The sequence below is a fragment of the Phaethon aethereus genome (assembly GCF_964289735.1).
Source record: "Phaethon aethereus genome assembly, chromosome: 2".
In the NCBI taxonomy this organism is placed as follows: Eukaryota; Metazoa; Chordata; class Aves; order Phaethontiformes; family Phaethontidae; genus Phaethon; species Phaethon aethereus.
This window is the reverse complement of record NC_138582.1, coordinates 29,174,915-29,189,199: the sequence shown is the minus strand read 5'-3', so window position 1 is coordinate 29,189,199 and position 14,285 is coordinate 29,174,915. Positions and strand designations below refer to the sequence as shown.

Sequence of the window (14,285 nt, the reverse complement as noted above, 5' to 3'; positions counted from 1 at the left end):
ACACTCTTCTTAATGCACCCCAGGATACCATTGGCCCTCTTGGCCACCAGGACACATTGCTGTCCCATGGACAGTCTTGTCTACCAGGACTCCAAGGTCCTTCTCCATGGAGCTGCTTTCCAGCAGGTCAACCCCTAACCTGTACTGGTGCATGGGGTTGTTCCTCCCCAGGTGCAGAACTCTACACTTGTCCTTGTTAAATTTCATGAGGTTCCCCTCTGCCCAACTCTCCAGCCTGTCCAGATCCTGTTGAATGGCAGCACAGCCTCCTGGTGTATCAGCCACTCCTCACAGTTTTGTATCATCAGCAAACTTGCTGAGGGTACATTCCAACCCTTCATCTAGGTCACTGATGAATATGTTGAACAAAACCAGACCTAGTACTGATCCCTGGGGAACACCACTAGGAACAGGCCTCCAACTGATGTTGATGTTGAACATTGAGCTGTTTGACCATTTTTATACAGGGTGCTGATGACTAAGCCTTAGGATTTTAATTCTGATGCCTCTTCCATAGCAGTGTGTATTCCATTTCCCCTGAATTCTTAATTCAAAAGTTGATAGTATAGACCCACTGATAGGTTTGTTGTCTTTCATGCCAAGTTTTGTAACTGCATAGATTCATTGGTATGGTCTTTTCTCCTCAAAATCTGCAGCTTTACTGAATCCATAGGTTCTTATAGCTACTGTGCTGCTCCCCCACACCCTCACCCTGCCATTCCTTAAGGCCAGATATGACTCTGCAGGATTCTCTGCCTTCTTACCCAGACTGTGCAAATGGGTGGATACCAGTCATTACCTTGCCAACTGGCCAGTCTATGTGCTCAACACAGGTAAATCAAATGTCTTGCTATGTAGATGAACATGGTTTAATGTTCACAAACTGCTCAGGCCTTTTCTGAACTCTGAACTTTGCTGAATTTGAGATGAGAAACCTTGGTCTTTCTGGTAAATCTCCTTTCACAGCAGACAGCAAGGTGAAAGGTGTTGCCATGTGCGGTGGAGCCAGCGTGGAGTCTCTGTGCTGACACTGCCCGGGATGCTCAGCACGGCATCACCCCAAATCAGGCTGCGTGTTACCCACCCCACGTGAGAATCCCAATCAGCAGAGTCGTGCCACCACTTTTCTCGTATTTCTTAAACAAACAACCCCCTCCCCCAAAAACACGTGCCAGGGACTGGCAAGACTGCTTGAGAGGAGGCCTGCTAAGGTTACAGAGGGCAGGTCAATTCCTGGTTTTAGATCTCACAAGGCAAAAAACAAACAAAAAAAAGACGTTTAGTGTCCTTAAAATAATTTGCAATAAAAAACCCCAACCCAGTGAAGCATACAAACTGAACCGGCCGCGGTCCGTCCCTCGCAGCTAGAACTCGAGGCCCCGGGGCGGTGGCAGTGGCCGGGCGAGGCGCCCCTGGGGCGGGGGCGGCAGGTGGGGCCGAGCCTCTGAGGCTGGCGGGCCCCGATTTTGTGCCGCGGCGACGGCCTCGCTGGTTCCCGACCTCGGTAGCTCAAGCAGAACTGACGGCACCCCTGCGGGTCCGCGGACGGCGGAGAGGCCCGGCGGCCGGACCGCCTTCCGCCCCGCGGCGGCCGCTCGTCCCGGCCACGGAGCAGGCGCACAGCCCGCTGGTCCCGACTCCTCGGCAGGGAATGATGGCGGCGGCGGCGCGGCTAGGGAGGCGCGGTGTCGCGGCTTCCTTCTCCGGCACCGGGAGGGTAAGACGCTCCCTGCTCTGGTGGGGACGAGGGCAGTCGGCCGGCGCCTCGGGGGTGCTCCGCCACCGCCTCCCCCAGGGCTGCCCGGGCGCCTTTTTCCCGTCAGAGGGCACGGCGGGTCCCTACGGGCGGTGCTGCCCGCCGTCCTGGAGCCTTCGCAGAGAGAGGTGCGGCCTCTGCTCCCCTGGACGTGGCCCCCGGCCCCGCCGCAAGGCAGTTCCCGTTTCTCTCCCATTTCAGTATGGGCTGCGGAGGCATTGCTATCGCCCTTTAGTCCCTATGGGGAAGTTGTGCGGTGCCATTTAGGTGAATGGTTTGAACGTTGCCGTCCAGGCAGTGAGATGGCTGATTCGTGTAGGTGTTGCTGGAGGCCATTTCTAGTGAGTTCTGCCCAGGCATAGTGCTTCTTGCCATTGACTGCATGTATGCTTCTGAGAGGGCCTTCTGCAGTAATGTCATGATTCACTTCTACCCCCCGGGTGAGGGTTGTTTTTTGTTTTGTTCATGTTTTGTTTTTTTCTTTTAAAGCTATTTAGTGGCTTCTTTATAGCTGTTTATACCTGAGGTTTAATTTAAAACCTTGACCTTAAATGGAATTATTAAATTGAGTGAATCCTGTCATGGAAGCCCCCTGTGCAAGCTAGTAACGAGACAGTAGCAGTCTCATTAAAAGATTGCTGAATTATACCAACTTTACTGGCTGCTTGGTATCGTTACTTTATTCATTTTGGTGCAGTCTTCTTGCCTGCCCCTGCTGTGGCCTGCTCTCTCCTCTTCCTCCCCCGAGCAGGAGGAAAGCTGCTTTGTGGGGTTTCGGTAATGGTGAGCAAGAGGAGCAGGCTGTGTCCGTCACTAACAGAGCCCCTGGTCACAGAAAACGCAGTACTGTGTGGGGCCTACCTGTGGTTATCTCCTTATGCTGGAGGAAGAGGGAGGCCAAGTGCTGTCTGGATTTGCAGTCTCTGCCATGAGCTGAATTTCTCCAGAAGGAGCCTTTCTCTCTCCCTGCATAGCAGCTCCGGTAGTGATTGGGACAGCGCTCATAGATTTTGATTCTGCCCTGTTCTCTGGTAAAGAACAGTGTTTCGTCCACTACAGTAGTAAAGGATCAAAGCCTTGAAGCTACTACTGAAGCTTTTGAGTTTGTAAATACATAGATATGTAATCTCAGAATCACATGGATTTGTTAGGGCTAAACCCTTTACGCATAAAGTACGGTGTATCTATGAGAATCTGAAACTCAGATCCTGCTGGGTATCTGTAATTACTTGGTAATAGTTTTCCACACACTTCAGTAAAAGTGACAGACATAAGAATAACTACCAAAAATCATGATTAAAATATTTTTTTCAATAGTTCTCTAGTTGAAATTGAATGTCTGAAAATAGCTCAGGTGCTTTCCTAGTCTAGTATGAGCTTTTATGTGAAGATCTGTGCGTTTTAGTATAATACAATCTAATCATTCTTGCATTCAGTTTATAGTAAGGCAGATATGGTTGTTACCTCCACTATCGTAAGAATATTTAATCTTATGTAACAGTCCTGTACAAAGAAATGAGAAAAAATTAACTTTCCTCTTTTTCAGTTTTTCAGCCGTGGACCAAATGTGCTGCATCAAGACAGCAATGCACCCCAAGCTGCATTCTTTTCACCTCTTCAAAAAGTGATGTTGCCACCAAATACCTTTCAAGGGAAAGTGGCCTTTATAACTGGTGGGGGTACCGGGATTGGAAAAGGCATGACAACAACTTTGTCCAGTTTAGGTGCCAAGTGTGTTATAGCAAGCCGGTAAATATTAATGAAGATGTTTTAGAGCTTTCATTTAGTACTGAATGCTGAATGGATCTGTTTTCTTCTTCATAACGGATCTTGCTTTCTTCTTCATAAACTGGATAAATGTATTCTGTTTGCTCTATTTCAGTACACTTTTAAATTATAATGTCATATTGTAAATACCAGAAACTTGCAGATCCACTTACAGATTTCTAATGGTGTAACCAGCAGTAGGAAGAAATAAACTAAATGCATTTCCATGAAATGCGATAGCAAAATAAACACAGAATATTAGACATAAATTTAACTAAAGCCTAAATGAGAACAAAAAATTGAAATGGCCGTCTTGCAGGTGTTCTTGATACAGTTTTGAACTGCAAGAAAGAATTAAAGCCATTCTCCTTAATTCTTATGACTTTAAAAACAGCCCTGATTTTCCCTTAATGAGGATGATCTTTCAGCAGTTCCTTTAAGTAGCACTAAAGACTAGAAAAACAACCTAATTTTTAATAAAAATTAACAAAAATGTTGTGACATTTGTCCAAACAGTGGTTTAGATCACAGAATCACTAGGTTGGAAAGGACCTTTAAGATCATCAAGTCCAACCATTAATCCAGCGCCACCATGTCCCCTAAACCATGTCCTGAAGCGCCACATCCACACGTTTTTTGAACACTTCCAGAGATGGCGACTCCACCACCTCCCTGGGCAGCCTGTTCCAATGCCTGACCACTCTCTCAGTGAAGAAATTTTTCCTAATATCCAATCTAAACCTCCCCTGGCGCAACTTGAGGCCATTTCCTCTTGTCCTATCACTAGTTACTTGGGAGAAGAGACCAACACCCTCGTCACCACAACCCCCTTTCAGGTAGTTGTAGAGAGCGATAAGGTCTCCTCTCAGCCTCCTCTTCGCCAGACTAAACAACCCCAGTTCCCTCAGCTGCTCCTCATAAGACTTGTGCTCCAGACCCCTCACCAGCTTCGTTGCCCTTCTCTGGACATGCTCCAGCACCTCAACATCCTTCTTGTAGTGAGGGGCCCAAAACTGAACACAGTATTCAAGGTGTGGCCTCACCAGTGCCAAGTACAGGGCACAATCACTTCCATACTCCTGCTGGCCACACTATTCCTGATACAGGCCAGGATGCTGTTGGCCTTCTTGGCCACCTGGGCACACTGCCGGCTCATGTTCAGCCGGCTGTCAACCAGCACCCCCAGGTCCCTTTCTGCCGGGCTGCTCTCCAGCCACTCCTCCCCAAGCCTGTAGCGTTGCATGGGGTTGTTGTGGCCAAAGTGCAGGACCCTGCACTTGGCCTTATTAAACCTCATACAGTTGGCCTCTGCCCATCGATCCAGCCTGTCCAGATCCCTCTGCAGAGCCCTCCTACCCTCCAGCAGATCTTAATTTTAAAAAAGATCTTAATTTTAAAAAGAAAGCAGATACTTAATTTTAAATCTGAATATGTATGTCCATTCTAAAATACTAGTAGAGTAGTAGCTAAAGCTGTTTGTTATGATTATGTACTCAGAATGAAAATATTTTTTCTAGCTTATCACGTTTGATTAGCTTAAGATAGTCTCTTACTGTAGTCATTTCTGAGTTGCTTTGAAGTAGCGCTAACCAGAAATTACTTAGATTTAAAGTTTTCTTCCAGAAAGTTAGTGACTAAACTTAGTTTTTATCTTAAAACTCAATTTTAATGAAAATCAGCAACACGCACATGCGCACACATGTTTTAAGTTGTAGCTCATATTTGCTCAGAAAAAATAACCAGATTTTATTGATCTGAATTGTAATTGCATTTAACTGAAATGTAGTGATGTTGTATACTTACTTCTAGGAAGCTCGATGTTTTGAAAGGAGCAGCAGAAGAAATTTCTTCTAAAACAGGGAATAAGGTAAATTTTTACAGAATTGTGAATATGTTAGTTGTGATACTTTAAATGGTTATAGGCTTTTTATGCATTTATGTGCTTCTGTGGGCTTGTTTAATTTGAGTGATACAGTTTTGAAGTCTTATGGCTGCCTTTCTGATATTATATAGGTTCATGCCATCCAGTGTGATGTGAGAGATCCAGTTTCTGTTAAGAATGCTGTTGCTGAAATAATCCAAGTGGCAGGGCATCCTGATGTAAGTATTCTAGTGAAAGGAGAGAACTTCAGTCTTTATTACTGAAAATACTTTGCATAGTAGGTATGAAGAAAATGACTATGATATGTAAAGACACACCAGACAAAAAGTGACAGTGTTTCAAGATAAAGCTAATCTTCACAGTTAGACTGGTTACTCTGTTCCTGGGGTTCTTAAAATACTTAATAGCCAAAGAGACAGTGTGGTGTTGACCTTACTCTAAGGACTAACATTTTCTTTGTAAACACTGGGACATTTATGATGGTATTCTTTGAATTAATTAAGTGAACAGAACATTGCCCTTAAATCCTCCTGAAAAGGTGATTTACTTGTGTTGGTACTGAATTACACCTGTTGATTATTAACAGAATGTCTCACAAATTAGAAAGGGAAGTAATGATAAATGCCTTCTTTGGTGCTAGCTTAGCTTATTAAAATACACAAAGAAGGTTCCAACTTGAAAACTGAGTTCTCATCATGAAAAAAAAATCTTCAGTGAAGCTAAGCATCTGTTTTTTAATAGTTTGGCACAAAACAGAGCTCTTTACGTCAGACTGTTGCTTTGAAAAGGCTAGTGTGGTGGAGTCTGAACAGTGATAGGTACCAAATTCTGATTTAATCGTGAGAGAAACAATTCATATTCTGCTAGCTGATAGAAAATGTGATGAGGATATTAACATCAATGTAAAGGCTAGTCAGTGAGATTTAAAACTGTTTACTGTAGGTTTAAAACTGTCATGTGTATTGTAGACACTTTCTGTTCACTGATAGCTTCCTATAGATGTGGAAGAGAACCTACTGAATTCTAATTGTGGTAAGAAGTGAAAAAACTATTTCTCACAGCTGTATGCTATACAGTGCTATAAAATAAGGCAACTCACTGTCCTGATTTGTAGACAAGATGCTCTGGATATTATTTTGACTACTAGTTACTGAAGTTTTTGGCCAAAGCACATCATGATCTCCAGCTTTTAAGTGTGTGCAGAGAGGGAGGAAACTTCTTCCTATATATTACATTTTTAGTATACCAGTAATTTTCTGAATAAATACTTCCCATGACTTGTTCTTTACGAGCATTTCCTTTATCTTTAATTTCACATATTCTGTGTGTTTAAGAGAGAATGCAGAGTAAATTGAATAGTCAGTTCTTCTTGTCTAGTTTTTCTCTTGGTGACAGACATGACACGTATGTTTATGAATACTGCAAAGCCTGGGTGTCACTGACACTGTGCATGTGAGATCTCAAAGATACAAGTTAATAGCAGTATCCTATTCCTTCTAGCTTTATTCTGTTCTTGCCATCCACAAGACTGTTACTCTCAATTGAAAGCAATCATTCTTTTGTCACATGGATTGTTTTGGCAACAAGGGATGGATATATGTCTATTCTAAAGAAGTTTTGTAGCAGTTGCTTACAGTTCACTATATTATAATACTCCCTTTGTCATGACTGATTAGACTTCTTCTTATGCCACAGTCAGCTTTAGTCATCAGGTTCCCTGAACAACTTTTGCTTTTATTCCCATGCATTCATTATGTTAAATATGGTGTGTGACCTTGGAACTTAGCGGGGACAGCAGTTTGGGAATACAGCTCATTTTCTGTTACTGATACATATCTATGCTGCAGATATTAAAATTTCCGATGGATAATTTTCTCTCTCTCTTTCTCCTCCCTTGCCCCATATATCCTTTGATGAGGATATTTTCACTTTTCTACCTGGAAACACTAAGTTCCTTGTAAATTCTTTGCTTTTCTCTCAGGAAGAGTTATTTTTAGTTAACTCTTAGGTTTTCCTTCACGTGTTCGTCTTCCTTCATGTGTTTCAGGTTGTGATAAACAACGCAGCTGGAAACTTTATCTCCCCTTCTGAACGACTTTCTGCTAATGCATGGAAAACGATAACTGATATTGTGCTTAATGGTACTGCTTTTGTAACTCTGGAAATCGCAAAGGAGCTCATTAAAGTAAAAAAAGGTATCTTAAGATAAATGGTAACTAAGCCTTGTGACATAATATTATTACTTGCTTTCCTTGCCTTACTGTAATGATAGCCAGTTTTGAAAGTTTGAAGAGAAACACAGTTTTTAACATTCTTACATCTTTTCTAGAAAGAAACTTCATTTTGAGTAAAGCTGTGCTTAAATATCACAGAGTAGAACTGGCTAGCAATTACTTCATTGTATAATCTGCCCTTAAAATTGGACCTAGAGGCCATGAGGTTGAATATAAAAATCTGATTGCAGAGTTTGTGCTAGTTGTAAAATATTTTTAAAATATAAAAAATAAGGCTTTGTTTAAAACATATGCTGTTATTTCTTTTGAGTCTTCTTATCTGTGTTGGTTTCATTGAGTAACTGAACATATGGCATTTATTTAAATGAACAGCAAGTCAGGATATCACTTTGAATTTTCTTCCTACACTTAAATAAAGAAAGTTCACAGCTGTGGTATTTGACTAATAGCACTAGAGAATACTACCTTTGAGATAATTTGAAAAAGAAATTCAAAATTGGAATCAGTATTAGGTTTTATTTTTCCACGTGTAATTCTTAGTTCTAGGCTACCTTGGAGTTTAATACAATAAATGCAGCTTTAAAAATGCCTTTGTCTCTGCTGCTGTTGGATGATAAACTACTTTCCTTGCTTCCACCCCCAAATAGCCATATCTGGAAATCATTCACCCTTATGTTGTCTCTCCTCCTTTCACTTCTAAGTTTCCAAAACCTGTGAATTTCTTTGCTGTTACTTGCATGCCTTCTTTCTAGGGGATTTCATCTGTACATAAGACTTTAGGTAATTCTTTCTTTAAGACGTGGTTTGGCAAGTAAATCAAGTGTACCTGTTTGTCCTCTCATGCTCCAGCTTAATTTTCTTTTTATTTGCTTCGTTTTTTAAGTTTGAGCAGGGACTTTAGTTTCTGAAGTGTCAGAGATGCTATCCTATGCAAATATTTTAGAACAGCTTGTGAGATTGCTATACATCTGACAGTCAGTAGAACACTGACATATCCTTTAGATCTGCAGCATGACCTACATTAAACCTAATTTAGTAAATAATAAAAGTGCTCTGCTTTTAGACTCTTAAGTTTGTACTGGCATTTAAAGGGATTTCTAATCTGCTAGTGCCGTATTTATTTATGCACTAAATTTTATAAAATGAGAGGAATTAATTGGTTAGATATTGTCCATTTTATGAATATAGGCTTTAGAAATAAAAAATTTGAATGAACAGAAGTGTACTTTAAACTAGAGCTGTAAATTTATCAGTCATTCTTGCTTCTGTGTTAGGTTCACCCAACTCACCTCTATTTAACCTGAATTTTAAAAATTCTATGGTTTAATTCTGCAAAATGTATAATTAACAGTCAGCTCTAGATAACTGCAGAGTTGTTCTGTGTGTTTTTGCCTGTGTTGATTTTTCTTTTCAAAGTCTCTCCCTGTATACTGACTGCTACTTTGTAAATAGGGTCCATGGTTTCTGGATATTTGCTGGCATTTCTGTCAGTGCTTCTTTGTGGTTCTCTTTAGTTTCTCCTGTGTAACATTACTGTAATGTTTTAACTGAGTCTCTATTTCATTGTCACATACATTCTATCAGTAACATATATTGTTTTAGAAATACCCCTTGGGTAGCTATTCTAATTAAATTATTTTTAAAATGCACTAAGTAGAACAAGTTATTTTAGTTACTGTGGCGTAAGTAGTGATCTGTCATCCCTTGTCCTCCATTTCCCAGTTACAATAAGTTCATGCTAGTCATTGATCAGACAGTTAGAATTTGCTGGCTTCTACAAAAGAAAGATTAAACAGTTTCAGTTTCCGTTATTTTCCATAATATTTTTTGCTAAATCTGTTATAAAATATAACATATAAAATCGAGTGATCTTTTTATTGTAAAGTTTGTTGTGATAATAATGGGGAAAAAGTTATGCAGGTTAACTCATCAACAGCTATTTACACTTAGGTGGAACAAATCTTATCATTCATGGAAAAGAGGGAACTGAAGTAAAAAAGCTTGAAAGCAAAGCTTCTAAGGCGAGATTTTTCAGATACCATTTTGCAACCCAGAGTGAAATGGCATCCCTAACACTTGAGATGCAAACTTCTGTACCACTGATGTTTCTTTTTACCTTAAGTTCCGAGTTTGATCTTCGTGCATTTTTTGTTTGTTTGGTGTGGGGTTATTTTTCAAATGTTTTTTCAACTTCCAGGAGCAGCGTTCCTGGCTATTACAACAATTTATGCGGAGAGTGGTTCAGGATTTGTGTTGCCAAGCGCCTCTGCCAAAGCTGGTGTAGAAGCAATGAGCAAGTGAGTATTGTAGCAAAATTTGTGTTCTGCTTTTCACATCCTCGAGATAGGGTAATTGATCTATAAAAATGGAATTAGTTGGTGTAGGCCTCCTATTCCATTGTATCATAAGAGAACCTTCCAGCCTCCAGTATCTTAGCAAGAAAATAGTACACTGACAGCTTCTTACAGGAGGAAGTATTAACTGCTATTATTGTGATGAATTTTATCTCAAGGACGAGATAAGGACAAATGGAACTACTTCTTTTGGCAATAGCAAGCTCTAAAGTTTCAATTACAGAGTTTCAATAATCAGGTTCTCTTGTGTTTTCATAGGCAAATCAGCACTTAAAGACAGCTATTAGGGGAACTGTTCAAGTTCTATAGTGCGTTCCACTTTCTCTTGTCTTGGGAAAAGATGTGCTTGTATTTGGGTGGACTATACTGTTGCTTCACCTTTCTAGTTTCATAAAGAAATGTGTTTCCTATCACTATTTTGAATTAAGGTCTTGCAGTTATACTTAATTCAGAACAGTATCATGTGACATATCCATGTTATTCAGCAAATAAAAGGTTTTCTATCATTAATACGGCAGTCCTTCATAGCAAATAGATCCTCCTCTGCACTTTGTCAGAAGGAATTGAATAGTTTGGCAGCCTATTAGTAACTAGAATTCTTTATCAGAAAAAAAATGAGGGAATGAGTGGTGGTCTTGATTTCTGTTCTACAGAGCTGTAACTGAAGTGTGTACTTTTCAGAGACTTATGAGCCAGCTAGTTTATTCATCATAGTAGATGATCTATCTGAAGTACTGCTTATGCAGAGAAAATGTTGCCATAAACCCAAATTATTCTACTGGTCCTATTTTAGAATGTAACCTCTGTTTTGTGTTTTTTCAAAACATCTAATGTGAGAGCTACGTTGAAGATGTTAGAAATGTATACTTGTGGCATAGTCGAAATTACCATAGAAAGATGCTGTCCTAACAGTTGTTTGTCAAGGAGTTTAGGTGCCAGAATCATCTGTATGATTTGTGAGGGAGAAAGAATTGCTTCTTAATGCTGCTTTATCTATGATGCATCTATTAAAGCAGTATTCCTCTGTGAATGATTTTTTTTTTTTTACCACCTCTGAAATGTTTTTAAGAACAAAAAAACCCCTTACGTAGAAATGCCTGTTTCAGGAAAATGATAGTATTTACACATTCAATTAAGTTTAATTTTTTTTTATTAATAGCATTATTAAAATACTGTGTTTAAAATATTGATGCATTCTGTTAATGAATTTTTAGGTCTCTTGCGGCTGAATGGGGTAAATATGGCATGAGATTCAATGTGATTCAACCAGGTCCAATAAAAACAAAGGTACATAGCATGAAGCGAAACACAGCCTTGAACGCTTTGTAGTACAGACTTAACGATAAGATGTCTAATCTTTTCTATAACTGTTAAATTCAAGTATGATTTCCTTGGTAGTCAAGACTGTGCTGGAATATTGAACACGCCACCTCTCAATAATTCTTTTGTAAAATAGAATTTCTTGAACTTCTGAAACCTGCCACTGCCCCTTCTACTACACTGATATAAATGAGACCTTTTTTTAGTGCTTCAAAGAAATGATGTGTCAAAATATTTAATGTCGATTCTTACCAACTGTACATACCGAGTTTGTAAAGTGAAGTGAATTCTTACACTTGATGGAGTACAAGTGCTTATTCTGCTTGAACTCCTAATTTTTAAACAAAACATCTCATCAATTCCAAAATTTCAGACTCTCTTTTAGGTATATGAGAACAGGATCTCACTAGTTTTGTTGAAAATCACAAAACTAGAAAGAATACAACTGTCAGCAAAGAAATGTGAAGCTTTGATATGAGTGAGAAGGAGGACTGAAAGGTTTGAAGGAAGTAATCCAGACCAGCTGGAACAGGAGGAAAAAAAAAGTAGTCCTGCAAGAGGAGAGAGAAGGATCTGTTTCACGTTGAATCAAAATACTACAATTATGAGCAGTAACAGCTAATAATGGTATTACAGCTACCTGTAAAATGTTTCACAGTTGGTTTTGCTGCTGTTTTGAGGGTAGGGGTGCAGGGTTGCTTCTTTTCTCTTTTTTTTTTTTTTCCTTTTTTCCTCCTTTTTTCCTCTTGTCCGTATTAGATGCCTCATTGGACAACTCAGTTTTACCTTTTTTTGACTGTATAGAAAGGTAAGTGGCAGTATCAGCAGCGTTATAAGAATGTTGAAACAACATTGCAGGATCAGACCAGAAGTCTTCCAGGCCTTGTATCTGGTGGATTTTTAGGCAAGAGTAGAAGAAAAACATTTAATGACGTTTCTTCTTTATGTCTCCAGCCTCTGGCAGTGTATGGCCCAGGGAGTTTGACACAGTTAATATCTCTTCATATTGAGATATCACCTTGATGGATTTTTTTCCTCCCATTAGTCTCCTGTTCCTTTTTCAATGCATATAAACTTTTGGCATCTACTATATCATATAGCAAGATCACTTTGATGCATAGATTCTCATAATTTTTGGCAAGTTAACTGCTTTAAATGTCAATATTGCTAACTCTTGTTAATGTTTCTGGTTTAAACTAATAGCATATATCCCACTCGAGGTACTGTGTGTTCTTAATAAAGTACTACATTGTTTATGCTGGTTCCAAGTTAAAATTTCCCTGAAAGCATAAAAGGGCAGGTCGGCTTTACTTAAAACAGCATATTGCAAAATCGAGGCTTTCTGGCGTGGCAATAGAAGACTTAAATGGTGTGAGTGCGGCCATGATTACATAAATTAGTGTGCTTTAACACTCATAACTTCAGTAACTTAACATAAATGTTACTAATACATTTCTGATTTTGCCTGAGGGGGTTGTTTCCGTGTGGAGGAGCAAGGAAGAACAAAAAACCTCTTCTGTTTCCCATGCCATTATAAGTTATTCAAATACTAAAACTTCCAGTGACTTAGCTGGGTTCTAGCCATCGGTGCAATTTAACCAAACTTGATTTTTCTTTTTTGTTCTTTTCAGCTTTACTTACTCTGTGTTGTGTATAATTTTTCCGTCACTTTCCTGCTCCTCTTCTCTCCTTGTTCCTCCGCCCTGTCCATGCAGCAATTTTGCATCTTGCTTATTTCCTCAAATGTTTATCAAGGGTGTTTGGGAAACAAAGATTATTAACCCCTTTTGTTTTTCATAGATAGATGGTGGGTGACTATCCTAAACATGTTAAATTCCATCTTATTACCCTCAGTAGATGCATATCTGTGCAACAGAGATAAATTCCATTTTCTGTTCCCTACTTTTTCATTCTACTGACAAAGATGGTATAGACAGATTACTTACAAATGTAAACCTCCATATTGTTTATGCAGAGTCAAATCTTTGTTGGATTTTAATTTCAGGAATAGTTATAACTTTTTTTTTTCCCGTATGTTTCCCGTATTTCTCAGGGTGCTTTTAGCCGTCTTGACCCAACAGGCACATTTGAGAAGAAAATTATTGAGAGGATTCCCTGTGGTCGTCTGGGAACTGTAGAAGAAATTGCAAATCTTGCTGCCTATTTCTGCAGTGACTATGCAAGCTGGGTTAATGGAGCAGTAAGTTTTAGCTGATCTTGTTTATACAATTAACCTGATGGTGGTCTGTGTTTTGGTGATATTTTTTAAAGCCTCAGTTTCAGAAATGAGACAAAAACTGTTACTTTGAAATTCTTTACAAGCATTATTACCCTTTTAATTTGTAATACATGGTAGTTAGTACCTTTAAAAAGAACTTTTAAAAGTTACTGAATTACGTTATTTTGAACATGGGTTTTTCTGATTCAAATAAATAGAAATTACTTTCACACTTTGTAACAAGGGAATGCTACAGAAACCCCACTATTAGTAAATACACTGCTTATGCTTTTTCTAGGTTATTAGAATGGATGGTGGAGAATATGTTTCTATGGCAGGAGAATTCAATGATTTGAAGAAGGTATTAAATTCCTCGCTTGCTATTTTACATTCAAACAAATACTTAGATGTGTAACTATTTTATGTAATTCCAATAAAATGCTCTTTTCTTTTACTAGGTTACCAAAGAGCAGTGGGATATGATGGAAGCAATGATTAGAAAAACAAAAGGCTCGTAACGTATGTAACTGTATGGTGGAGATTTTTGGAAATGAACCACTACGTTTTAATGAATATTTAGAAATAACCAATTGAGAAATAGCCTTCAAAATCTTTTGTATGCTGATTTCAGTAAAATATTTTGAAATGGTCATATTTTAAATATAGTATGTGTATTCTTCCCATCTACAATCTAATGTGTTGCCAATAGTGAACAACAGTTGTTCACTGAAATTTTGTTGTGCTTTAGATTATG

General features: G+C 39.2%; 1 protein-coding gene across 1 annotated transcript; it reads left to right on the top strand.

Annotated features, from left to right (window-relative positions):
- Positions 1 to 884: 884 nt before the first annotated feature.
- DECR1 (2,4-dienoyl-CoA reductase 1) lies at positions 885 to 14,049 on the top strand (the record flags this gene model as incomplete). The annotated part of the gene is made up of 10 exons (XM_081996940.1): positions 885 to 1,717; positions 3,303 to 3,505; positions 5,333 to 5,390; positions 5,537 to 5,623; positions 7,453 to 7,600; positions 9,837 to 9,936; positions 11,208 to 11,280; positions 13,367 to 13,513; positions 13,830 to 13,892; positions 13,990 to 14,049. Exons 1-10 carry the CDS (start codon positions 1,652 to 1,654, stop codon positions 14,047 to 14,049), a joined length of 1,005 nt encoding a protein of 334 aa, XP_081853066.1. The 5' UTR covers positions 885 to 1,651.
- Between the last annotated feature and the right edge of the window lie 236 nt (positions 14,050 to 14,285).